Below are 25,676 nucleotides of genomic sequence, written 5' to 3'. Positions count from 1 at the left end.
TTCCTGAGACAGAAAATTCCAACTTAATTTTTAAGAAATTTTTCTATTTCTGAAAATAAAACTGATAGAAAAAAATACAGATGTATCTAAAAAGTGCATAGTTCATCTGGCTGAACATTCTAATTGTATAATTATTTAATCACTTAGCATGTGTAGTCAGGTATAAAATTCTTTTCTCCAAACTGTTCAATGAATAACTATATCTCAATGAATTTTAAGGCAGCTTTAAGTAATAACTAAGACAATATTATTTATCAATGACACAAGATAAGAAATAAAGCGTTATTAAATGATAGAAATATTTACCCAACAGGTTAATAATTCCTTCATTGTATGCTGCAAACAGTCTAATGGCATCTTTGAACAGGAGCATGAAGGCAGCATTTATTACCCCATTTGTAAGTTCGTTGCTATTAACCTGGAAAAAAAAAACACATTAGCTAATGTTCTGTTCTAAAATGACAATGACTTCCTTCAAAGTAAAATACAATGAATTCAAACACTTAGGCGTAGGACAGAAAAAGACATTTATCTCTAGCAATCAGAGTCACAGCCATACAGTGCAAAAATATTAATCGAAGAATTCAGATTTATTTAAAAGCCACAACACAAACCCTATAACACTGAATTTAGTTCAGAAATAAGTCAGTGAGAACAAAAGTACCCTTCAACTCTTGAAATTCTTAGGCTACATCTCAGAAGTATTTTAAGTTCATTTCAACATTAAATACTTCTAATTACAAAATAAAGCCCATTTCTAAGTTCACTTCAGTCATGAAGAATTTACTGAATGTTTCTAAATAAAAAAAATATTTATTAAATGGCTACTATAATCACCAAAGAACTGAATTAAGCTAGGTAGAAAATATTTTTTTAAAAGAAATAATTTTCCCAATATTACAAACAAACTGAACTTCAAAATGGTTATAATATTCTACCTCATATGGTTACAGGAGAATTAACTGACATACTCATGTAGAGTCTGATGCAGTATTTTACACATAAATGTTCAATATTTATTTTTTCTTAAACTTTTTATTTTGTATTGGGTATATCTGATTAACAATGTTGTGCTTGTTTCAAATGAAAAGAAAAGGGACTCACCCATATATATACATGTATCCAATGATCAATATTATTAGTGACTCATGTTTTAATAAAACAAAAAAAGCAGTTGTCTACCAAGATATATGAGAAATACCTTTAGCTTAACAAGAAAATAATCAAAAGGATAGAACAAGTTACTTAAGTTCCTTTTAAGATAACTGTGGTGGTGGTGGTTCAGTTGCTAAGTTGTGTTGGCTCTTATGACCCCATGGACTCTAGCCTATCAGGCTCTCATTCCATAGATTGTCCAGGCAAGAATACTAGACTGGGTTGCCATCTAGACAACTAAGTACATGATAATTAACTTGTTAGGTAAAGAAAAATATAAGCTGAATGGTAAGCAACAAATTGGTAAATATTTTCAGAATATCTGACAAGATCAATCTGCATTATAGAGAGAATTCTATAAGACAATTCACAAAATAAAAAATACATATAGCTAATAATGTGAAAAGAAGTTCAACTTCACCAATACGCAAATTAAAAGAATCAAATTAAATTACTGAACTATCCTCTCTTGACTACCAGACTAGTAGGTATCAAGACAGTCAAAACCAAGGTATTACTCTACACCAATAAGAACAAAGAAAAACAGGTACCTATTGACTAGTGACTGGCTCACCCCTTTTGGAGTATAATTTGGCAATATTTATTAAAAACTTAAATGTTTATGGCCTTTGACCATCTAATTCTTTGTCTAGGGCATTAATTCTATATAAATAGGCTTACAAATGTATGCTGCTGCTAAGTCGCTTCAGTTGTGTCCGACTCTGTGTGACCCCATAGACGGCAGCCCACCAGGCTCCCCCGTCCCTGGGATTCTCCAGGCAAGAACACCGGAGTGGGTTGCCATTTCCTTCTCCAATGCATGAAAGTGAAAAGTGAAAGTGAAGTCGCTCAGTCGTGTCTGACTCTTAGCGACCCCATGGACTGCAGCCTACCAGGCTCCTCCATCCATGGGATTTTCCAGCCAAGAGTACTGGAGTAGGGTGCCATTGTCTTCTCCGTATAAATGTATAGATACACTATTATCTAATACACACATGGAGTATCTAGTATCCCTCCCTTCTGTTTTTTCCTCCCATTTTCTGAACTAAAAAACCAAATGCCCTAAACATTTATCAACAAGTAACGTGTTAGTCGCTCAGCTGTGTCCAACTCTTTGCAACCCCATGGACTGTAGCCCGCCACACTCCTCTGTCCATGGGATTTTCCAGGCAAGAATACTGGAGTGGATTGCCATTTCCTTCTCCAGCAGATTTTCCCAGCCCAGGGATTGAAGCCAGGTCTCCTGCATTGCAGGCGGGTTCTTTACCATCTGAGCCATCTGGAAAGCAATAAATTATTACATACAACACAGTATAATACATTGAAAAGAACATGCAATTTTATAAAGATATCCACAATAAATCAAGTGGAAAAAAAAATCATGGTTGGATGTTTTCTCTATAAAAATCAAAATTAAGTTTAGCAGTCACATTAATCCCCTGTCTTCTGGACTAGGAGCCAGCAAACTAGGGGCGTGACTCAGTACTTCAGACTGTGCAGGCCACAGGATCTGTCACAACTTCTTGGCCCCATTATTACCACAAAGAAAGCAGCCATGTAACCAATGAGCCTGTTCTAAAACCACTATTGTGGACACTGAAATATAAATTTCATATACTTTTCACCTATTTAAAAAATTCTTTTATTACTAGCAACCATTCAAAAATGTGAAAATACCCCTTTTCTATTATTTGCAACCATTTAAAAATGTTCTCAGTTCACAAGCCACATAAAAAAACAGTAGCTTGAGAATCTGCTCTAGTCTCTAAAGTACCTATGGGATGCATTTACTCAATGTTTATTGAACACTATCTATGTGCCACACAGTACTGACAACAGGGACACTGCAGAGAAAAGCAAAGCTGGTCCCTGGCCTCCAGAAGTTAAAGATTATCAAGTAACAGCACAGCATTAAAGGAAAATCAATTTCAGCATAAAACTGTCACAGTTTCAATCACTAACTTACACTTACAAGGTCTAAAATAAAATATCTTAAGCTAGATGCACCAAAAAAGACGACTTGAAAATGCTAACACCCAACATCAGTTCAGTTCAGTTCAGTCGGTCAGTCATGTCCGACTCTTTGCGACCCCATGAAGTGCATCATGCCAGGCCTCCCTGTCCATCACCAACTCCTGGAGTTCACTCAGACTCACGTCCATCGAGTCAGTGATGCCATCCAGCCATCTCATCCTCTGTTGTCCCCTTCTCCTCCTGCCCCCAATCCCTCCCAGCATCAGAGTCCTTTCCAGTGAGTCATCTCTTCCCACGAGGTGGCCAAAGTACTGGAGTTTCAGCTTTAGCATCATTCCTTCCAACACCCAACATACTACAAATAACAAAGCTAGAAACTCAGTTCAAGTAGCAGTCATTAAAACAAAAATCCCAGGGAAAACAGAGTCCTTGGGCAATAGCTATACGATACATTGTTACAAGTATATTTGAATTTCCCTTTATTTCTTAATAACTGTCATGCTTTGAGTTCTGCAAAGTGGACAAAAAGTGAAATCTTAAGACAGTCATAAGGAAAATTTTTGTACATTTTTAACATCTAAAAACCATTATCAAAAAAAGCAGATTTTCACATCAATCTCTTCACCTCTCCATCACTTTCTTCAGCTTCAGTTGAGTTCAGTTCAGTCGCTCAGTCGTGTCCAACTCTTTGCGACCCCATGAATCGCAGCACGCCAGGGCTCCCTGTTCATCACCATCTCCCGGAGTTCACCCAAACTCACGTCCATCAAGTCGATGATGCCATCCAGCCATCTCATCCTCTGTTTTCCCCTTCTCCTTCTGCCCCCAATCCCTCCCAGTATCACAGTCTTTTCCAATGAGTCAACTCTTCACATGAGGTGGCCAAAGTACTGGAGTTTCAGCTTTAGCATCAGTCCTTCCAAAGAAATCCCAGGGCTGATCTCCTTCAGAATGGACTGGTTGGATGTCCCTGCAGTCCAAGGGACTCTCAAGAGTCTTCTCCAACACCACAGTTCAAAAGCATCAATTCTTCGGCACTCAGCTTTCTTCACAGTCCAACTCTCACATCCATACATGACCACTGGAAAAACCACAGCCTTGACTAGACAGCCCTTTGTTGGCAGAGTAATATCTCTGCTTTTCAATATGCTATCTAGGTTGGTCATAACTTTCCTTCCAAGGAGTAAGCGTCTTTTAATTTCATGGCTGCAGTCACCATCTGCAGTGATTTTGGAGCCCCCAAAAATAAAGGCTGACACTGTTTCCCCATCTATTTCCCATAAAGTGATGGGACCAGATGCCATGATCTTAGTTTTCTGAATGTTGAGTTTTAAGCCAACTTTTTCACTCTCCACTTTCACTTTCATCAAGAGGCTTTTGAGTTCCTCTTCACTTTCTGCCATAAGGGTGGTATCATATGCATATCTGAGGTGATTGATATTTCTCCCGACAATCTTGATTCCAGCTTGTGCTTCTTCCAGCCCAGCATTTCTCGTGATATACTCTGCATAGAAGTTAAATAAGCAGGGGGACAATATACAGCCTTGACATACTCCTTTTCCTATTTGGAACCAGTGTGTTGTTCCATGTCCAGTTCTAACTGTTGCTTCCTGACCTGCATACAGATTTCTCAAGAGGCGAGAAATGGTATTTCTCAGGTGGTCGGTATTCCCATCTCTTTCAGAATTTTCCACAGTTGATTGTGATCCACACAGTCAAAGGCTTTGGCATAGTCAATAAAGCAGAAATAGATGTTTTTCTGGAACTCTCTTGCTTTTTCCATGATCCAGCGGATGTTGGCAATTTGATCTCTGGTTCCTCTGCCTTTTCTAAAACCAGCTTGAACATCAGGAAGTTCACGGTTCACATATTGCTGAAGCCTGGCTTGGAGAATTTTGAGCATTACTTTTCTAGCATGTGAGATGAGTGCACTTATGCGGTAGTTTGAGCATTCTTTGGCATTGCCTTTCTTTGGGATTGGAATGAAAACTGACCTTTTCCAGTCCTGTGGCCACTGCTGAGTTTTCCAAATTTGCTGGCATATTGAGTGCAGCACTTTCACAGCATCATCTTTCAGAATTTAAATAGCTCAACTGGAATTCCATCACCTCCACTAGCTTTGTTTGTAGTGATGCTTTCTAAGGCCCACTTGACTTCACATTCCAGGATGTCTGGCTCTAGGTCAGTGATCACATCATCGTGATTATCTGGGTCGTGCAGATCTTTTTTGTACAGTTCTTCTATGTATTCCTGCCACCTCTTCTTAATATCTTCTGCTTCTGTTAGGTCCATACCATTTCTGTCCTTTTTCAAGCTCATCTTTGCATGAAATGTTCCCTTGGTATCTCTAATTTTCTTGAAGAGATCTCCAGTCTTTCCCATTCTGTTGTGTTCCTCTATTTCTTTGCATTGGTCGCTGAGGAAGGCTTTCTTATCTCTTGCTGTTCTTTGGAACTCTGCATTCAGATGCTTATATCTTTCCTTTTCTCCTTTGCTTTTCGCTTCTCTTCCTTTCACAGCTATTTGTAAGGCCTCCCCAGACAGCCATTTTGCTTTTTTGCATTTCTTTTCCATGGGGATGGTCTTGATCCCTGTCTCCCCTACAATGTCACGAACCTCCATCCATAGTTCACAGGCACTCTATCTATCAGATCTAGTCCCTTAAATCCATTTCTGACTTCCACTGTATAATCATAAGGGATTTGATTTAGGTCATATCTGAATGGTCTAGTGGTTTTCCCTACTTTCTTCAATTTAAGTCTGAATTTGGCAATAAAGAGTTCATGATTTGAGCCACAGTCAGCTCCTGGTCTTGTTTTTGCTGACTGTATAGAGCTTCTCCATCTTTGGCTGCAAAGAATATAATCTATCTGATTTCGGTGTTGACCATCTGGTGATGTCCATGTGTAGAGTCTTCTCTTGTGTTGTTGGAAAAGGGTGTTTGCTATGACCAGTGCATTTTCTTGGCAAAACTCTATTAGTCTTTGCCCTGCTTCATTCTGTATTCCAAGGCCAAATTTGCCTGTTACTCCAGGTGTTTCTTGACTTCCTACTTTTGCATTCCAGTCCCCTATGATGAAAAGGACATCTTTTTTCGGTGTTAGTTCTAAAAGGTCTTGTAGGTCTTCACAGAACCGTTCAACTTCAGCTTCTTCAGCGTTACTGGTTGGGGCATAGACTTGGATTACTGTGATACTGAATGGTTTGCCTTGGAAACGAACAGAGATCATTCTGTTGTTTTTGAGATTGCATTCAAGTACTGCATTTCAGACTCTTTTGTTGACCATAATGGCTACTCCATTTCTTCTGAGGGATTCCTGCCCACAGTAGTAGATATAATGGTTATCTGAGTTATGTTCACCCATTCCAGTCCATTTTAGTTCACTGATTCCTAGAATGTCGACGTTCACTCTTGCCATCTCCTGTTTGACCACTTCCAATTTGCCTTTATTCATGGACCTAACATTCCAGGTTCCTATGCAATATTGCTCTTTACAGCACTGGACCTTGTTTCTATCACCAGTCACATCCACAAATGGGTATTGTTTTTGCTTTGGCTCTATCCCTTCCTTCTTTCTGGAGTTGTTTGTCCACTGATCTCCAGTAGCATATTGGGCCCCTACTAACCTGGGGAGTTCCTCTTTCAGTATCCTATCATTTTGCCTTTTCATACTGTTCATGGGGTTCTCAAGGCAAGAATACTGAAGTGGTTTGCCATTCCCTTCTCCAGTGGACCACATTCTGTCAGATCTCTCCACCATGACTCACCCATCTTGGGTGGCCCCGTGGGCATGGCTTAGTTTCATTGAGTTAGACAAGGCTGTGGTCCTAGTGTGATTAGACTGACTAGTTTTCTGTGAGTATGGTTTCAGTGTGTCTGCCCTCTGATGCCCTCTTGCAACACCTACCGTCTTACTTGGGTTTCTTTGGCTTGAATACCCTATAATATAGCGGGGATTATGGAAGCACCACCAAAGAAATCAGAGTAAATCTTAAGCAATTATTAAAATATAAAGTAATCTGATTTGGGGCTACATTTACAGAAAATCCTTAGCCAAATAGGATAATAGTGTGAAAAAATTAGTCTATGACAACTTGAGATAAAAAAATCTAATTAAAATGATGAAATTTTTAAAATACCCAATTACAAAAGCATTTATGTAATCAACTTACATTAAAATCAAGAAGGGCATCCATTTGATTCTGAATAATTGGTACAGTTTTTAGGAGTTTTTCTGTGTTCATGGTTCTCATAACTCCATCAGCCCTGTTTAAGGAAAAAAACAATTGAGTTTGTTATTAAATCTATATTTCAAATTCCCAACTGGTTCTCTATTTAAACAGAGAACAAGTTGTTACCAAACTTCACACGTTTTTATGTCATTATTGAACCTGAAACCTCAAGTAGAAATCATATAGAAAAACAAAAACAGAAAATATCGTATGTCCAATATTAAAGTGCTCATTTCAAACTAAAAAGATGTAAAACATGAGACATAAAAATAAAAGCTTACAATATATAACCAGGTTTATACTATACTTTTCACATGAGGAAATCATCTGATGCTCACACTACTCATTCATCTAAAGGGCATTTCCCTCAAATCACTAAAGAGGACACAGCACTTGAATACAAGTCTTGGCAAGTACCACTTTATTTAAAGTAGTTTACTTGTGCTCAAATCAAAATTATTTTAGGGATTCCTTGGTGGTCCAGTAGTTAAGAATCCTCCTTGTAATGCAGGGAATGCTGATTGGTACCCTGGTCTGGGAAGATCCCACTTGCCACTGGGCAACTAAGCCCCTGTGCCAAAACGGCTGAGCTTGCACTCTGGAGCCTGTGAGCTGCAACTACTGAACCCAAGTGCAGCAGCTACTAACGCCTCGGGCCCTGGAGCCAGCGCTCCTCAACGAGAGGGATCACCGGAACAAGAAGCCCGTGCCCCACAACAAAGAGGAGCCTCTGCTCTCCACAACGAAAGAAACCTGTGCACAGCAACAAAGGCCCAGCATAGCCATAAATAAAACATGAAGTTATATACTCAAATATATACAATTAAAAAAAAAATTATTACAATATAAAGGACAGTTTTACCAAGTCATTCTAATCGGGCCATTGAAATAAGTGATGCTTAAGAGAAATTGTTTTTAATAAAATATTCTGTTACATATTTCCAAAGAAAGATAAATATCAGCAGTACCAAATAAATTAGAATTTTATGAAACTGACACCAAAAACATTAAATAAGAGGCAATAGAGTTAACACACACAACTAACACCAATATGTTTACTATAGACCAGGCTTCTGTCTTATGGGCTTGGTGTATGTTTTTCAAATTTTCAGAAAAATCCTGCAGGTGGTCTTGTCCCATCTTATAGACAATGAAATTTTAGGTTCATTGAGGTTATGAGAGTATCTAACGTCAGAAAACAAATTGATTTTAGGGTCAGTGTGTATGTAAACCCAAGTGTATAAGACTCTAAAGCAGAGCTTTTCATAAACTTCTGGTAGAGGAACAAGGCCCTTTCAAAAAAATGTATGGATGTTCCCTCATTTGCAAATGATCCATACTTAGAAATAGCTGTTCTACCCTAAGCTATCTCTTAAAACACAACTCCAGATACCAGAAAAACAATTAAGCTATGAAAAGCAAAAACAGTTCTTTGCAGGACAAGAGTTTAAAGAACAAACATTGGACTGCCTTATGTAGGCAGCTGTTGACCAGTTTTAGTCCAACAACCCTCGCAAATAAGATGTGTTAACTCATACATACCCATGTCCTCACTGACTGGTACCAGCTTCAGGGGTTTGGGATGAGGACCTCACCCCCTCTTTGCAGCCCTTTCTTTATCCCCACACATGTCACACTCCCTGTTTTATCAGTCACTGTTGGTCCCTTTAGTTCTCCCTCCCTCTCCTTGCTAAGTGATTTTTTGACCTTCTGGTCACTTCCCCTGTATCATCAAAGACTTCAACATTGGCTCAGTTTTTCTCAGTTAATTTCAACATCTTACATGCACAATCAATCCAACATCTTGATCTCAAAGGCCCTTAACCACATCCCCTATTCTCACAGTCATGTCCTGACCGTCAGTTCAGTTCAGTTCAGTCGCTCAGTCGTGTCCGACTCTTTGCAACCCCATGAACTGCAGCACGCCAGGCCTCCCTGTCCATCACCATCTCCCGGAGTTCACTCAAACTCACGTCCATTGAGCCGGTGATGCCATCCAACCATCTCATCCTCTGTTGTCCCCTTTTCCTCCTGCCCCCAATTCCTCCCAGCATTAGAGTCTTTTCCAATGAGTCAACTCTTCGCATGAAGTGGCCAAAGTACTGGAGTTTCAGCTTTAGCATCATTCTTTCCAAAGGACACCCAGGGCTAATCTCCTTTAGGATGGACTGGTTGGATCCCCTTGCAGTCCAAGGGACTCTCAAGAGTCTTCTCCAACACCACAGTTCAAAAGCATCAATTCTTCGGTGCTCAGCTTTCTTCACAGTCCAACTCTAGCATCCATACATGACCACTGGAAAAACCATAGCCTGGACTAGATGGACCTTTCTGCCTGCCAAGAAACCACATTATCCCTAGCCCCCATTACCACTCCCTTACCCTCAAATGTAAGAAAAAGCCAAGATTCAGACACCTCATCCTGACAAATCACCTTTTCACTTTCTAGCTACCTTGGTCAAGTGTCCCATGACAAAAACTATTTGACTTCATCATAAACTCCAATGTATCAACCCTACCACTACCCATATTGATCCCTTCTAGTATTCCCTTCTTTCATCTAGCTCATAATTCCAAAGATAAGTATTATCATGCCCTTGCAAATACCCTTCACCCTCTTGCACCTCTCCTTCCCTTGCACTCTTCTGGCAAATCCACAATTTTCATTCATTATTCAACGTACTCTAGTGTAAGCTCCACTTTTACCTCTATGTTGCCTCTCCAGTGGATACTAGGCCAACATTACTTGACTAGACTTCTCAGCAGCATTCAAACTTTTTCCTCCTTCTTGTAGTTCTCTACTCTCTTAGCATCCCTGATACCCGTCACTCCTTGTTTTCTTCCTACCACACCATTACTTTTTCAGTCTCTTTCCTTGTCTCCTCATCCTCTACTCATTCTCTAAAATAAATGCTGTGTATCTCAAGATGTTTCTGGGCCCTCCCCTCTCATTCTACACTTATTCCCTAGGATACTGTCATTCCCCAGGCAGAAATTACCAAACCGCCACTTATACACCCAGACCAGAACTCTCAAAGGTCCTAGTTAGTACTGTCAAATTGCCTACTTGATATCTTAACTTAGAAAAATCACAGATATCTAAAAACTAGTATTTCCAAAATTAATTTCTTAATTTTTAACCACTACCCTATGTTGCTTCCAAAAACCTTACCAGTAAAAGGTGCCATCTCCCCAATGGTTTAGGACAGAAACAATGGGAACATTTTTTATTCTTCTCTCTCTCACTAGCCTCCACATCATTTCTTCCCAGAGAACTTTAAATTTCTCAATTAAGAAAAAGCCAAACAGTTATCACAAGCTACGTCAGCAACTGACTTCAAAAAACTCAATTCACAAACCCAAATGCTCAAATATGATTCAAACCAAATGCATGACAATTCATACTCCATGCAGAACACAAGTATTTATTACTTCTATAATCAAGTGTAATTAAATTCATATACTTCCCAAATGTAAGAGCAATGAATTAAAGGCTGATCATCCATACTCTTACTCACAGACAATATCTGGATTATTCTTTCTTTTGCTAGTTACTAACAATGTCTTACCACTTCAAATTGTACCAATTTAGAATTCAAGATATTCTACACGGCAAGTTAACACTATCAAAAAAATGAAATGCTAAACAAAAAGAAAATGAAGGGACCAATGTTTAACACAACCAACTAAAAAAGATACATTAATGGGCAATTTACTGGATCCATTTTTCATAGAACCATTTAATGTACTATTTAGAAACTCATCTAATAATCCTTTCAAAAACTATTAACCATCTACTATGTTTAGACACTGTGGAAAGTCCTGAAAATAAGAATCTGAGACTGTACTGTTTTCATGGATGAGAGTGTCATAAAAAATCTAACAGAAAAAAAGGCTTCCTCAAAAAAATATTTGAGTGAAATCTTGAAGAATGACTAAGAATTTGCCAGAATAACAAAAAAGGGGCTAAAGTAAGTGTATTTAAGTGAAAAGTCATTTAACCAAGTGCATGCATGCTGAGTCGCTTCAGTAGTGCCCAACTCTGTGTGACCCTATGGATTATGGCATGCCAGGCTTCTCTGTTTATGGGATACACCAGTCAAGAATACTGGAGTGGACTGCCATGTCCTTCTCCAGGGGATCTTCCTGAGCCAGGGATTGAACCCACAACTCTTATGTCTCTTGCATTGGCAGGTGGGTTCTTTATCACTAGCGTCACTTGGGAAGCCCACTTAACCATACAGGGTAATGATTCATTTTGATCTTTGAATATCCCATATTTCTATTAGAAATTGTAGTTAATCTCCATCTCACTTTTTTAATATCAAGATATATTCTAAATGAATGTTAAGATTTAAATAAAAATACTGAATCCATAAAAATATCCAATGAAAACATAGTCAATTGATCACTTCGGGGTAGAAAACCCCACTCGAATTTGCTTAAAAGACCGTAGCCATAAAAACAAAGACAACAATTTTTATCACATAGATTTTTAAAAAATTTTAATAAATGCTAAAAAAAAGGGAGGGGGGGGCAGTATTTATAACCTGTGACAATTTATTTTCCCAATAAATCCAAAAGCTTGTCAGTTTGTCATGTGCTAATAAGCATTATATACAATAAATCATTTAATTCTCACAAAGATCCTAATAGATAAATGCTATTAACATCACCATTCTACAAATGAAACAATATTTACAAAACTTTGCAGTGGCACAGGGGACATGGGTTCAATCCCTGGTCCGGGAAGATCCCACATGATATGGAGCAACGAAGCCCATGGGCCACAACTACCGAGCCTATGTGCTACAACTAACGCAGCCCATGCACGCCAGGGCCTGAGAGCCACAACCACTGAGTACGCGTGCTCAACCACTGAAGCCCGCACACCTAGAGCTGCGCTCCACAGCAAGAGACGCCACTGCAATGAGAAGCCTGCACTGCAACAGAGAGTAGCCCCACTTACTGCAAGCAGAGAATGCCACACACAGCATCGAAGACCCAGTGCAACCAACAATAACAATAAATAAAATTTAAGAAATTCACAGATGAATTAACTTGAAGCTTAAGTTAACGCTCTCCAACTGTGCCACACCATACTACTATGGTACAAATGGGCTATACGTATGCCAGCACATTAATCCCAAACCCTTCTCATGTAGTCCTTCTCATGTAGTCTCATGTAGTCCTTTCCATGTAACATACTGTCCTGTAAAAATAGCATCAGTTTGTGTGGCATGATGTGGAAAAAGTTAGCCAATTGATGGATATGTAATAAAAGATATTTTTTCTTAGGAAATAGGCACTGAAATGTTAAGAGCTATAAACTGTAAAACGGCATGAGGTATATGAGCACTTGTCTAATCATCGCCCAGAAAGGGTTCAGCAGGGCAAAGTCTGGATGGCTCCTTCCAGCTTGGTTTATAGATTGTGTGATGTCCTTTGAGTTGCTCCCTCTTGACAACTGAACTCGCAGTGTGATAACCTAGTGATTGCACTGTTTTCATCAGTCACATTTTTACAAATAGGTAGACTCATTCATCAGAGAAGGTAATGGCATCCCACTCCAGTACTCTTGCCTGGAAAATCCCATGAACGGAGGAGCCTGGTAGGCTGCAGTCCATGGGGTCGCAAAGAGTCGGACACGACTGAGCCACTTCCCTTCCCCTATATATAATCCACTCTCAAATGGGTCAAACAAAAAAGTAAACAAACACATACACGAATAAATGTTAAAAATTGATGAATCTGAGTGAAGTGTATAGGAGCTATCTGTATTGTTCCTGCAGCATTTCAGGAAGTGAATTATTTCAAATAAAATTATTTTTTAAAAGTTAGCAAGCTGGCTGAAGTATCTTACTAAAATCCCTCATCTAATTGGAGTAAAGCTAGAAATCCAACCTAAATTCATCTGACTAAACTGCCAGTAAGCTTTTAAGACAGAAGAATTTTAAAAGTCCTATGGAGAAATGGGCAAAGGATACTAAAAAGCAATTAACAAAGCAAGAGTGGTATTTTTACAAAGAGAGAAAGAGGCTCAATATCACCATTTAAAAGTTAGTCAATCAACTAACAAAATACCTAATGAGATACATTTTCATGATGATGGAAGAATATAGTGAAAGAGGTACTTATAACTATATTTAACTCAATAATTTGGTACCACTTTTATACAGGGCAATTTGGTGTTTTCTATTAAAATGGTAGTCAAAGTAGTCAAAGTCACTCAGTTGTGTCCGACTCTTGCGACCCGATGGACTGCAGCCCACAAGGTTCCTCTGTCCATGGGATTCTCCAGGCAAGAATACTGGAGTGGGTTGCCATTTCCTTCTCCAATTAAAATGGTACATGTATATATATATTGTTTGACTTGTCAATTCTAAGAATTTATTCTACAGGAAATTTCACTTACAAATGCAACCACAGGGACCTCCATGATGATTCAGTGGTTAAGACTCCGTGCTTCAACTGTAGGGTGCACGGGTTCAACCCTGGTTGGGGAACTATGATCCCACATGCCAAGCAGTGTGATCAAAAATAAATTAAAAAAAAAAAATGCAAGCATATGTAAAAGAATATTCAATACATTTCTTTTATAAGATTAAAAAAACGAAATAAATCAAAGGTACATCTAGAACATAATTCTAAAGCCATTCAAAAGAACGAGCTGGTTCTATGTGCACAGATACTGAGAATATCTAAAATACCTATTAGGGGAGGGAAGCAGTCTTCAAATAGTGTGATCCAAACGTGATTTTCTATGTGTCTTCATACACCTATTTTTATTTCTATTTTCACACAGAAAACAGATGAGATACAGCAAAATATTAACAGTTTAAGTCAGATTTCTATGTTGCCTGGATTTTTAAAAAATAGTTTATTACTTTTATAAACCTAAAAAATATTCAGAACAGACAAATCCTTACAGATATAAAGTAGATTTGTGACTGCCAAGGTCCAGAAGAAAAGCAAACACATGTTTTGGAATTAGACATCAGTGATGCTGCACAAATTTGTAAATATACTAAAAAAACCACTTATTGTACACTTTAAAAGGGTGAATTTTATGTTGTGTGAATTGTCTCAATAAAGCTGTTGAAAAATTTAATAAGAACTTCGAAAATCCTAGTGCAAAAGTATCTGATATACTTAAAAAAACATTAAGTTCATCTTTTTAAGACTGGCTGGAAACTCTGTAATTCATAATCAAGAACGCCTATTGTTGTTGTGTAGTCGTTCAGCTGTGTCTGACTCTTTGCAACCCCATGGACTGTGGCACGCCAGGCTTCCCTGTCCTTCACCATCTCCTGGAGCTTGCCAAATAATGCCTGCAGTTAACATTTTAAAATATTCAAGTTCATTAGATGTCAAAAAGAAAAAGAATGAAAGAAAGCTTAACTCACCCTCGTTTCACTTTTGTGAAATCAAATGCAACTTGTCTGTATGAAACTGCTTTTTCATTTAGATACCTACTATACCTCCTAATAAATGTAGACATGTCATATCCTGTAAGAAAAGAAACATAAAAGGATTTCATAAAATATTAAAAACCCGATTAGCTTAGAAAACCAACTCATTTTATCCAGTGGCCACAATGTCTTGATATTCCACCTTCAATTTAGTGATATGAATTAAGTGACATTAACATCTACAATATTTTACATTTTTAAAGTTAGGTATGTCTTATGTGGCTTAGAAAAATCTTCCCCCTTAAAATTTCACTAAAATAGTAATTCTGCTTTATTCTGACCAACATTCCTTTTATTTATTGGGAATTGAAAAACTTGCTTTCTTATACTACTTGATAACCCCATAACTCAAATTTAACATCCTGCAGAACCAAAATCCCTCTCCTCAAAATCATTAATCAATTTAATATTTTTCATACTTTTCCATCTTTAGTTGCATATGATTTAGCACAACTTATGGGTGCCAACCTTATAAGTAGCAGAGAAAATGACTGCATTGTACAATGAAATAAGTGGCAATATGCAAATTTAAGGCCTAACAAAAAATAATTCTATGACAGTTTTCAATGAAACTTTCTAAGTGAATAGCTAAATCATTCTAAGATTTTGCTTCAACATAATCATGAGATTTGAAGACTTCAGCACCATAAAATCTAATCAATATTATTAAAAACAAACAAACAAACTTGTGTTTTAGCTACTGCCTGGCTCAAGAAGTCTGCAAATTTTTGCTCTTTCCCTTGTGGCTCAGTTGGTAAAGAACCTGCCTTCAATGCCAGAGACTTGGGTTCGATCCCTGGGTTGGGAAGATCTCCTGGAGAAGGGAAAGGATACTCACTCCAGTATTCTGGCCTGGAGAATCCCATGGACTATACAGTTCACGGGGTCGCAAAGAGTCGGACACCACTGAGCGACTTTCACCTTCACTGTAAAAGCAGATCCATTCTACTCTAGTTCATCTTCATCTAACAAATTTAATTTTAGTTGATGGTCTCTGCTACTTTAAAAAGATATAACACCAAAACAAGTGCACGCACACACACAAAGTACAGTGACTGGATTTAACATAATCACCAATTCATTTATTCAGCAAATATTTCTTAGTAGCTGGCTCAGATGGTGAAGCGTCTGCCTGCAATGTGCGAGACCCGGGTTCAATTCCTGGGTCGGGAAGATCCCCTGGAGAAGTAAATGGCAATCCACTCCAGCACTCTTGCCTGGAAAATCCCATGGACGAAGGAGCCTGATAGGCTACAGTCCATGGGGTTGCAAAGAGTCGGACACGACTTCACTTTCACTAACTTGCTACTGGAAAAAAATCAGTGAACAGAAAGAAATCACTGCCCTCAGATATTCTCATAGCTATTAGTGTATTGTATAAGGTGTTATATACTCACATTTTTCAGCTCTTTAGTTAATACTGTTCCCTCTAATACACTCTACTAGATCCTCACTAAGGGGAGAAACATCTCTCATCCTTCAAGGCTCGGTCTCTAAAACTTTCCCTGAACTCTTTGTGTACCCATATTATTCTTACTTCAAATACAGCCATTAGATGTATACAATTATCTCACGTACTTTAAGTTTAATTATAATATATACAACCAGTATAACAGCCAGTATATACTGAATAAAATATACCAGACTCCACCCAACAAAATACATCAGCAATCAAAATTACAAAAACATCACTGAATTATAACTTATCATTTCAGTCTAACCTTTATAATATCTTTGAATATAAGCTTTAAATAAAAGGCCTAAAAACTGTTCTCTACATAAATGAATGAAAGCCTTAAAACCCTGTCACTAGAAGTGCTTAATTTCCATCTCAAGAAAGTAGAAAATCAGTAGTTAATGAGACACAAAAAACCCACTTGGAACATATGCATATATTCTGCTCTAGAGTAGTGATTTGCATATTGTTTTCCAGACTCTTACAGTTCAAATGAACTACATAAGGCTGAAAGCAGAAATAAAAAGATGAGGGAGTTTTATCCATGTTCCAGAAAACAAAACAGCTCCAGTTTCACCTATTATATATACAGATAGCTTCTACTGAAGATTTTACTTGAAAAAGGGATTTCATGGCTTCATTTTTCCCCCCTTATTTAAGGCATGATATCTCTCATTAAAGTAAAATCAACCTTGTAACAGCTGGTTCTATGCACAGATTACTGATCTTCCAGAATCTCTGAAAGACTGAGTATTCAATTCTAATTAGTACTTTCAACTGCCAAAAGTAAAGAAGTATTGAACAGTTCATAAACACACACACAGCTACTCACTAAATTCTACTGATTTTCATCTCCACAGAAGCCACAATTCAAGCCCTCATTAACTCTCTACTAGATGAGCAAAATAATGACCAGAGCAGTCTCAAGGTCCTTTAAGATGTTACTCACTCAAATACAACAGGCTAGAGTGGTTTTTTTAATAACACATGTTCCTTCTCTCCTCCTCCCTCAACTCAAAAACTTTGATGGTTTCTCACTGCATTATAAAATCCCAAATATATCAAAATCCTTTCTGCATGATTTTGGCCCCGAACAGCTTTCCAAGGGTTATCTGCCATTACATATTCTCCAACACCTCATCTTACACTCTATTCATTTTCATTTGCTCTATAAATAAACACCCATGCTCTTTACCATCCACATACATCTGTGTACCTTTGTTTAAGTCAACTCACATTCTCATCCATCTTTCAAAGCACAGCACAAATCTTACCTTTTCTAAAGATATTTCCCAGCTAAAACTTACCGCTGAGTACTCCTTTAGTATGGTCTTAGTATGTCCTTTATGAGGCTCTTCCTAGAGTTATTCTATAATGCTAACAGTCTCGCTCTGGCTAAGTGTAACAGATCCCGTTAAGACAGTACGAACATGGAGGGCTACAGTACTAGACTACAGCAATTTCATGTTACTGAATTAAAGTAAAATAAATAAAATACCTGGTAAGTATTAATAAGTAATTCATCTGAAAAACATATTATACTTACCTTTGCTACTAAAATGTATGATATTCTCAACATTTCTTAGAATAAAGTATAAAATAATAACAAAAACAACAAGGAAACCAGATACGTTAAAAGTTACTTTCTACATTTACAGATATGTAAAGTTACATCCTAACTTTACATTTTTAAAGTTAGATATGTCATATGTGGCTTAGAAAAATTTTCCCCTTAGAACTTCACTAAATAATTCTGTTTTATTCGACCAACATTCCTTTTATTTATTTTATTTGCTGGGAATTAAAAAACTTGTTTTCTTATACTACTTGATAACACCAAACTCAAATTTAACGTCCTATGGAACCAAAATGCTACTCCTCAAATCATTAATCAATTTAATATTTTTCATACTTATCAATCTTTAGTTGTATATGATTTAGAATAACTGTAACAGAATGTAAGTAGTGTTTCCTATGTGCCAGGCATCATTCTGGGCACCTTACACGTATAACTAGGTTACACCTCATGATAATCCTACAGGTGGGTGCTATCATTACTCCTGATTTTACAGATGCAGAGAGGTAAAGTAACTTGCTCAAATTTATGCAGTTGGTGTTAGAGATGGGATTCAATCCAGGCAGTCCACTTTCAGAACCCATGCTCTTAAACTGCTACTTTATACTGCTTCTCAAAGAGCTCTGGGTGGCAAGAAGTGAAGTCAATCAATCTTCTTATGCAAAGATACTTTTTTCTTCTCTACAACCGTCACTAAAACATGAGGCTCCTCCACAGCATATGTTCTAAAGAACAGAGTTCAACTTTGCAGTAATCCTCAAATGGGGTCACTCTTGATTTTTCTGTAATGAATAAGGTGTCTTTACCTTGCAATCCACTTTTATCCAAAAAATTGCTTAAGTTAAACAACGTGTTTCTTGAAGCCAAATACTGAATGAAACGCTGGGGGAAAAAAAGACAACAAATGATTATGTCAAATAGTACTGCCATCTAAGAAACTTTAACTTGAGAATTAGGGGGGAAAGTGGTGGTTAACACATTAATCTTATCTAGTTTAAATTTATCATCTTCAGTCCTCCCAAAAACATAAAACATATTTTTCACTAGCATGCAGGAATGTATTAAAGTCTAATGCCCACAGCTATGGTATTAAAGTTAAAAGGAAACAGGCACTTTTAACTAGAAGTGCTTTACTATAGCATATTATAGCTACAGCTAATCATATTCAGATGGTGCCTTTATTTTAAAACAGGTATCTAGTGATCCAAATTTTTATTATTTCTTTTTAAAAACAGAATATCAGTAATCATACTGGAGTATAACAGAACAGACATCCTTTTACCCACAGTCCATATTAAAGATCACTTTAGATCCCCTTACAGAATCAAATTACACACTACTAAAGACACACGCCTTCGACACCATTCCCTTCTCTTCCTCCCTCTGCAAAGGCAATCACTTTTCTAAAGTAGGTTTTTATCATTCTCATGAATGTTTTTTAAAATTTTACTACATATATAAGGATCTAAAAACAGTACATAATTTTGGTTTCTATCTTAAATTTACAGAAATTCTATACTGTACTCATTCTTTTCCAATGTGTTTTTTAATAACTTCTTCCCAAGAATTATCAATTTAATATATGCACATCTAGTTCACTCATTTTCAACAATGTGTGAGTATTTCAACAAACTACTGCATCCGTTATATATCCATTTCTACATGGACACTTAAGTTCTTTCCAGTTTTACTGTTATTAGCGATGTTTCACTGACGTCTTTGTACTGGTCTCCACCTGCAGGCATGCAAGGGTTTCTCATGATATACACTTAGGGCTGAACTGTTGGCTCAGCAGGTGTATAAAAATTCATCTTCTCAAAATACTGTCAAGCCCCTCTCCAAAATGCTTACCACAGAACACTGCCTTAATTTCCTTTTACACACAACCTCTAAAACAGCTAAAGAAACTCTTTTCAACTTTGTAGGACAAATTTTAAAAGGACTACTTTTGTAAATGTATGCAGAGGATTACTATCAATTTTATGTACATGATCACTTCTCTGACTCATTAGTGTTCATCAGAGATCACCACAAACTAACAACCATGATTTTGAAAAACAATTTGACAATCAAAGACTCCTGTTTCATCACTTATCCTAAAACAACTTGTTTCAAAATGCATTCAAATATCCTCAGACCAAAAAAAAAAAAAAATCCTAAGACAATGTAACACTCTATGATTTTCGTAAGTTTTGATGATTCTTTTTTGTGAGGGGCTGTGCTGTGCACTTCTAAGTGTTCAGCATGCCAGCAGCCTCTACCTACTACATGCCAGTAGCATCCCCTCCAGTTATGCCAATGTCCCTTGAGGGTGAAAATCACTCGCCTGCCTTGCCCTATTTCAGAACAACTGTTCTAGAGAATCTCCATCACCACAGCATAGTGAAACTCTATGCATACTCTCACAGACCAGTAACGCCTGCCAATGCAAAAACTTGAGGGCTGTACAAACTAGCACCCAAAAAAGAGCAGAGCGCCAAATTTCTCTCAGCTACTGAAGGCAAACAGTTTATCTGAAAACCACTACTGAAATGCTACCTTTCTCTTCCTGTCAGTCAGTTGTAAGGAATGACAGTCAACTTTCTATTTTTTTGCCTTTTAAAAAGGTTTTGTTTCTGGTATTATCACCGTTGGGGCTTCCCAGGTGGCTCAGCGATCAAGAACTCGCCTGCCAACGCAGGAGACCCAAGGGATGTTGGTTCAATCCCTGGGTCAGAAACGTCTTTGGAGCAGGAAATGGCAACCTACTCTAGTATTCTTTCCTGGAAAATTCCATGGATAGAGGAGACTGGCAAGGCTACAAGTCCATGGGGTCACAAAGCTGCACACGACTGAGCACTGGGCAAATTATTACCTTATTCACCTCTGAAAGTCACCACTGAATGTCTGCCTCTTTAGCATTGCATAGTTTATTCTTTAAGGTAAAAAAATATATACAAGCCTGAAATTCTTCTGAACAGATGATCATGATCTTAGGTAAACACATTCCGAATAAAAATAGAAACTATTATTCTAGTTAAGATGAAAATGTTTTAGGTTACACTGAAGCTAGTATATTCAATTTTTTCTACTGACTCTGTATATTGCTAATAATGAGTTAGAAAGCAACTGAGTAACATGTCCTAAAAATGGGTCACATGTGTTACTTAAGTAATCATACTTCAGGTAGCACTCCTGAAAATAACTTTTAAAATTTAAAAACTACAAATATAATCAAAAAAGTCCTTCCTCATCTCACTGGGAACTATCTCCTAGCAATCCGTGATCTGCATTTTTCTAAGGCACATACCAAGGTACTAGATTTATCTAATTCCATTCAAACTTTCTTTAAACACAGTTTTAAATACTCCTTTTGACACAATTTTACAAGTAAGCATACTAGGCTGAGAAAATCAAGAACTCAAAAATCAGCTACTGGGCTATCATGGAAAACAACATGATTCTCTCCAGACGTTAAATTGCAAAGGTTTATGCATCTTATTCGTTACCCTTTCTGGGTAATGAAGACTTTAGACACAACTCTGCTGAAGAAGGTATTCTTCAATCAGACCCTCTCAGCAAAATGCCATCTTAGTCCTTAATATCACAGCCTTGAACTAGGCAAAGGGCTTCTACAAAAAACTATATGAGATCAGAGAGAAACCTGACTGGGCTGTAATGAAAAACCAAGTGAACAGAGACAAACATATAAGCTATACACAAAGGCCTGCAAAACCAGAGCTGCTTACAGAACCCATCTCCGGGCACTAATCTTTGCTTCTCGATCCCATTACTGAAAGTCCCCCGTGCTCTGACCCACTTTCTGCTTTCTGACTTAAAAGGCAGAAAAAAAAGTGTAGGGTCTACAATTCTATTTCTGCCCTTTTGACCTATATATATTATTCAGTTGCTATAGGCATTTCTGAGGTGTCAGTGGGAGAAGCAACCTGAACCAGTCAACACCCCAGGACACTTGTTAACCAAAAATACTGCTTACCTCATTTCCATACACCATCAAATGATGAGTTGTAATGAGAGATTTGAAGACCACCACCCAACTACTGTTAGTAGTTCTTTCAAATAAACTGTCTGCTAACTGCGGGATGTTCACATTCATCTCATTTGTGCACTGAATTAAGTCTGCAATAAAAAAAAAAAAAGATTAATTTACTCTGCTTTACTTTTAACGGTGGGTCTGCATACTAATAGAGTAAACGTTTAACAAGAGTGGAACAAAAATGGATAGTTTGGAAAAGTTGTTAAAAAATCCTCCCAAGAGAACAACTGAGACAGAACTTCTATCTGAGAAGTAAACAGGGCATTGATAAATATCACATAATTAATCAATAATACCAGAAAGTAAATCACACTTCCTTCACCCTGAAGCACATTTTATTGTTTCAAGGCCTCGAGTAACTCTCAGTTCTCTTACTTCTTATAAAAATTTAGAACTACAATACTAATAATATTCATCCTTACAGTTAACTCATACATATAGAAACAGACACAAGCTGAAGGTCGAACACCTTTATTAAAATCCTCCCTAGAATGCTGTGCTTGTACTAATAGAGCAGATATGTGGTCTGTGAGTGGACAGGACTCTCAGTTTGTTTATAGAAAACAATTCTCATTCTTTTCTCCCTTCAGTTCTGAGTTAGCTCAGTTTTCACTTGATAGCAACTAGCTAATATTGACAAAACTGAAAATGGCTGAAAGTTTCTCAGTGCAACGAATTTCCAAAGAACTGATTCAGGAACTCTACTCAATTACTATTCTGAAAACAAGTAAAACAATGTAAGTTCTAACTTTATATTTTAAAATATAAATAACTGGAAAACATTACCATAAAATAGTCTAATCTACAATTGTTCTAGCACCAAAACTAAAAGAAAAAGTTAATATACCTCTCAGAATTTCACCTCATATCTGCTTCACAGATATTATTGGCAAATTCAATGAAGAAAATACAAAATGATCCAATTTAGACATGTAATGAAGAAGATCAAGAGATGAGTTGTTTTAAAAGTATGCATAAAACAAAATGTATAATAACTACCTCAGTTGTAAGTACCATTAAGGGGGAAAATATTATTTATTTGTGACTCATTAAAAGATTGTCCACTTTTCACCTTTAGTACCTAATGATTAAATATGAACTCAAGTGATCTAACTTGGCTGTGATTGCTAAAAAGAAACAATGCAACTATGACCGTTTATCTGCTTATAATCTTTCAAAAATGTTTGTTTAATAGGGCCAATTTCTGTACAAAGTAACATTTGATAAGCAAATGCATTTTAGATAAGCAGTTACCCTGGCCAACAATGCCTGAAGAACAAAGCACAGGACAGTCAAACAGAATGCCCATGGAACACAAGGCTTTCACAATTGATACTACTTGCAACAAAAATTAAATAGTTCATCCAACTTGGTTTGAATGGTTCAGCTTCTGATATTTTACTTCTCCTATTTTAAATTTGATCTTAAATAGTACTTTATACCTGCCCCAAGACACTGAATATATTGTACTTGCCTTATTCCAAAGATACTCTCTCTCAAAATATAATTTACTGGGAGCAAGCCCTATCTATGTTCTGCTCATTTTGAACCCTTTAAAACGTCAAACACAGTGATCAAGTTTTGATTTTAATATATGAAATTATATTCCTAGCTTCCTGTTTTCCCATGGATTTATTCTTATGTATCTGTATTTTTCTTTATCCTTCCAGAAATTATCTTTGTAAGTTATTCATTTAACAGTTACTTCTCACAATGATGTCAATAATCATTTTACTCCTCAGAATCTTACTTTGCAAAACTGAACCTGTCACAAAATTTTTTGTCACAATATTTGCCCAAGGGCACTTCTACATGTGTGTATGTGTTCGCACACCCACATGTTTTTGTGAACACTCCCTAGAGCCCATCAAGAACCAAGTCTCTTGAACTTCTAGATATCCCACCTTCTCCTCTCCACCCCACTATCACTGACAAAGCCAGAGCGAAGATCCTATGTTTCCCTAACTAGAAGTCAACCAGTCCTGGGAGTATTTAGAACCAAGTTAGGGAGGAATTATCATACCCTCTGAAGGGCTTTACTGGCATGTGAGGACAAAGTTGAGGGAGACTGGCATGCCATGCGCAACTGACTCTCCGCAATTAAAAGCTGCCCCGCCCTGCTCAGCGGTAAAGAATCCACCTGCAGGAGACATGGGTTCAGTCCCTATCCAGGAAAATCTCCCCCACGCTGGGCAACATGGCTCTGCGCGCCACACCTACTGCGCCTGTGCTCTAGAGCCCAGAGCTGCAACCACTGAGGCCCGCACGCCCAGAGCTCGCACTCCGCAGCAAGAGAAGCCACCGCAGTGAGCAGCTCATGCACCTCAACCAGAGAGCAGCCCCCACGTCAACAAAGACCTAGCACCGCCAAAAATAAACAAACATTAAAAAAGAAAAAAAGCTGCTCCACCCAAAATTGTCCCCACTAAGAAAATGCTGGACTGACTGGCCTCTTCACTTCTAATGAGATCTCATTTGGGGTCTCACCTACCCCACATGCCCAAATAAAAACTGGCCATGACACTGACTAACCTCAATGATCTCCCATCCTCCTTGTTGAACCTTAACTTCCAAGACGGGCTTCCCTGGTGGCTCCGATGGTAAAGAATCTGCCTGCAATGTAGGTGGCCTGGGTTTAATCCTTGGGTCCTGCAGATCCCCTGGAGAAGGGAACGGCTACCCACTCCATTATTCTTGCCTGGAGAATCCAATGGACAGAGGAGTCTGGAGGGCTAAAGTCCATAGAGTTGGACACAACTGAGCGACTCTCTCTCTCACACACACATACACATATTGCTGCTTCACACCTAAATCCTTCCATTCTTGCTCATTCCTCAAAATGAATGATGTATTTTCCTTTGTGAAATTCTCCTCTCCACAGACTAAGGTACCCACCACACAGACACTAAAGCTGGTACACAATTCTATTCTTTTATTATTTACTTCCCCATCACTCTCGTCTAGAATCAGAGATTTTAAAACGAATCTGCAAATACTTTTGTTGGTAATTTTCCATATTCTTAATCAGGGAGGTAAGTAAATCGCTGGATTAGTCAGAGACAGCCTGATTCTAAATGAAGGGAAAAGTGTAGATTTCAGTTTCAATGAGCATGTTATACAGTAGATTACGTATATTGCATCTATGGTATATTCCCTTTGTGATCAGCTCTCCTCATCACTTTGCTTCAGTTACACTGTCTTCTTTGCAATGCCTTCCACGAGCCAAGCACTCTTAACCTCAGGTGTATTTTGTTCCTTCTGCCTAGAATATTCTTTTCCCAGATATCCACACTTCTCTTACTCCTTTATTACTATAGATCTTTGCTCAAATGTCACCTATCAGATGAACATCTCTGAATATTTATAAAAAGTAACAAAGCCTTAAGGCAATCCTCTACCTCCAAACCCTCACTATATCCTCTTATTCTGCTTTATTTCTCTCCAAAGCACTTATCACCTAACTCATTATAACGTGTTTAATGTCTTTCTCTCCTAATTAAAGTATAAGTTCCATGTAGGGAGGGCTCTATTATGTTCTCTGCTGGATTTCCTAAGAATAGTGCAATGCATACAATGGTCACTCACACTTTTTTAATAAATAACATTTATTTTAGCATGCACTTGAACAGCCCTAACATGACCATTCAAAATGTATTTTTTACACAAATTACACCAATGATCTACAACTCTTTGCACAACCTGCAATCCCCAAAAGGTTAAAAACAGACCTAAGCCCATCACATGAGAAAATTCTCAACTTCAAAGTTAAAGGGGATC

General features: G+C 37.7%; 1 protein-coding gene across 18 annotated transcripts in view; it reads right to left on the bottom strand.

Moving 5' to 3' along the window:
* Positions 1-25,676, bottom strand: part of PICALM (phosphatidylinositol binding clathrin assembly protein) — a 103,472-nt gene that overhangs the window by 48,766 nt on the left and 29,030 nt on the right. For all 18 annotated transcript variants that reach the window (XM_070782965.1, XM_070782968.1, XM_070782967.1 and 15 more), the window contains exons 2-6: positions 21,840-21,982; positions 18,670-18,745; positions 14,766-14,868; positions 7,303-7,396; positions 307-418 (exon numbers count right to left, since the gene is read on the bottom strand). In XM_070782965.1, coding sequence (XP_070639066.1) covers positions 307-418; positions 7,303-7,396; positions 14,766-14,868; positions 18,670-18,745; positions 21,840-21,982 — 528 coding nt within the window. The remainder of the gene's footprint in view (positions 1-306; positions 419-7,302; positions 7,397-14,765; positions 14,869-18,669; positions 18,746-21,839; positions 21,983-25,676) is intronic.

The sequence above is a fragment of the Bos indicus genome, chromosome 29 (genome assembly GCF_029378745.1).
Source record: "Bos indicus isolate NIAB-ARS_2022 breed Sahiwal x Tharparkar chromosome 29, NIAB-ARS_B.indTharparkar_mat_pri_1.0, whole genome shotgun sequence".
Taxonomy (NCBI): domain Eukaryota; kingdom Metazoa; phylum Chordata; class Mammalia; order Artiodactyla; family Bovidae; genus Bos; species Bos indicus.
The sequence above is the reverse complement of the archived record's forward strand: the minus strand, read 5'-3'. Positions and strand labels throughout refer to the sequence as shown.